This window comes from Halyomorpha halys, unplaced genomic scaffold, assembly GCF_000696795.3.
Source record: "Halyomorpha halys isolate HHAL.00 unplaced genomic scaffold, Hhal_1.1 Scaffold388.1, whole genome shotgun sequence".
Taxonomy (NCBI): domain Eukaryota; kingdom Metazoa; phylum Arthropoda; class Insecta; order Hemiptera; family Pentatomidae; genus Halyomorpha; species Halyomorpha halys.
Genome location: NW_027114767.1, coordinates 21072 through 22281, shown reverse-complemented (window position 1 = coordinate 22281; position 1210 = coordinate 21072). Strand labels below are relative to the sequence as shown.

Below are 1210 nucleotides of genomic sequence, written 5' to 3'. Positions count from 1 at the left end.
ATAAATCAGGAATTAATTATTAATCATCAACTGCTTGTATTATAGCAATTTTGATGGAGATGCCTCACAACTAGAGCTAGGATCTGAAGTGGAGTATACAGTTGGTCCTCGTGCTAGCTCAGGCGGCTCATGCCTCTCAGCGGAAAATGTTGCTCCGCTTCCGAAGGGCTCTATCAGGCCAGGCATCACTGTCAATCCTGAAATACTCTCAGGAAAAGTCATACGACCTCTTAGATCAGTCAACCCTGATCAGGCTGTGTATCCGGGTCTCATCAAGACTAACTCAGGTAAAAATCTTATATTATTGATTTATTTTATAATATTTTTGTTTAAGAATAATTGTATTGGATTGGATTAAATAAAGCGAGTATAAATTGTAGTGATGTAAATGTGACATTTCAAATGAAATTTGTTCTCTTTTTAGTTGTTTAGTTCTTGGGATGAATTTTTAGGATCTTTTATACAATTTTAGTAATCTGTGGTATAATAAGTTTCAAAATGGAGAGTTGCTTAACTCTTATAATAAGGATAAGAATTCTTCTGTTTACATGATACTAAAATGATTATTCAGTGATTGATTATAAATTAGGAATACATAACCAAGTGAATTGGATTAATTGAATGAAATCTAAAATTTATGTAGAAAAAAAAAAAAGAGGAGTCTATCACTAAAAGAAATATGTGCATATGTAGAAAGCATCTTCAGTTTAATGGCTTTCTACTAAGTTTTTCGTATTATGCTATGTTTTATATTCATTACAGAAACGTTACAATACTTCAGCATAAACAATATTTTTAGTTCTTTCTCCCTTTGGTACTAGTATATACTGGTGACTCCATGTATATATTGTTATATATGTGGAGTGATGATGAAAAAATGGAGAGAGCATTGTTCTAAAGATGGTTTTAATCATTGAGAAATAATACAAAACTTAATATTTATTTATTGGTTCCTCTTCATTTCATTAAAAATAATGGGAAACAAGTTGCAGCAAACCATAGGTGCAAGAGGGTTATTACATGTCTAAAGCATTCCACTATAAATAAAGTTAAGGTGCCATGTACCCTAATGACAGAACAAAGATATTTTTTTTTTAGATATTAAGGCGTTTGATTCAGTTGTTTTTGTAGTTGTACTGAACACCTTCCATTTCAGAGTATCTAAAGTCTTAAAAATATTCCATTAATTATCAAAAGAATAATTTCTTAG

At 30.8% G+C, this 1210-nt stretch overlaps 1 protein-coding gene across 1 annotated transcript in view; it reads left to right on the top strand.

Moving 5' to 3' along the window:
- The window catches only part of Unr (cold shock domain-containing Unr), a gene marked incomplete in the record, with an annotated part of 39050 nt that overhangs the window by 26729 nt on the left and 11111 nt on the right, over window positions 1–1210 (top strand). The window contains 1 exon segment of the mRNA XM_067051899.1: window positions 46–287. Within this exon segment, the coding sequence (XP_066908000.1) occupies window positions 46–287 (242 nt within the window).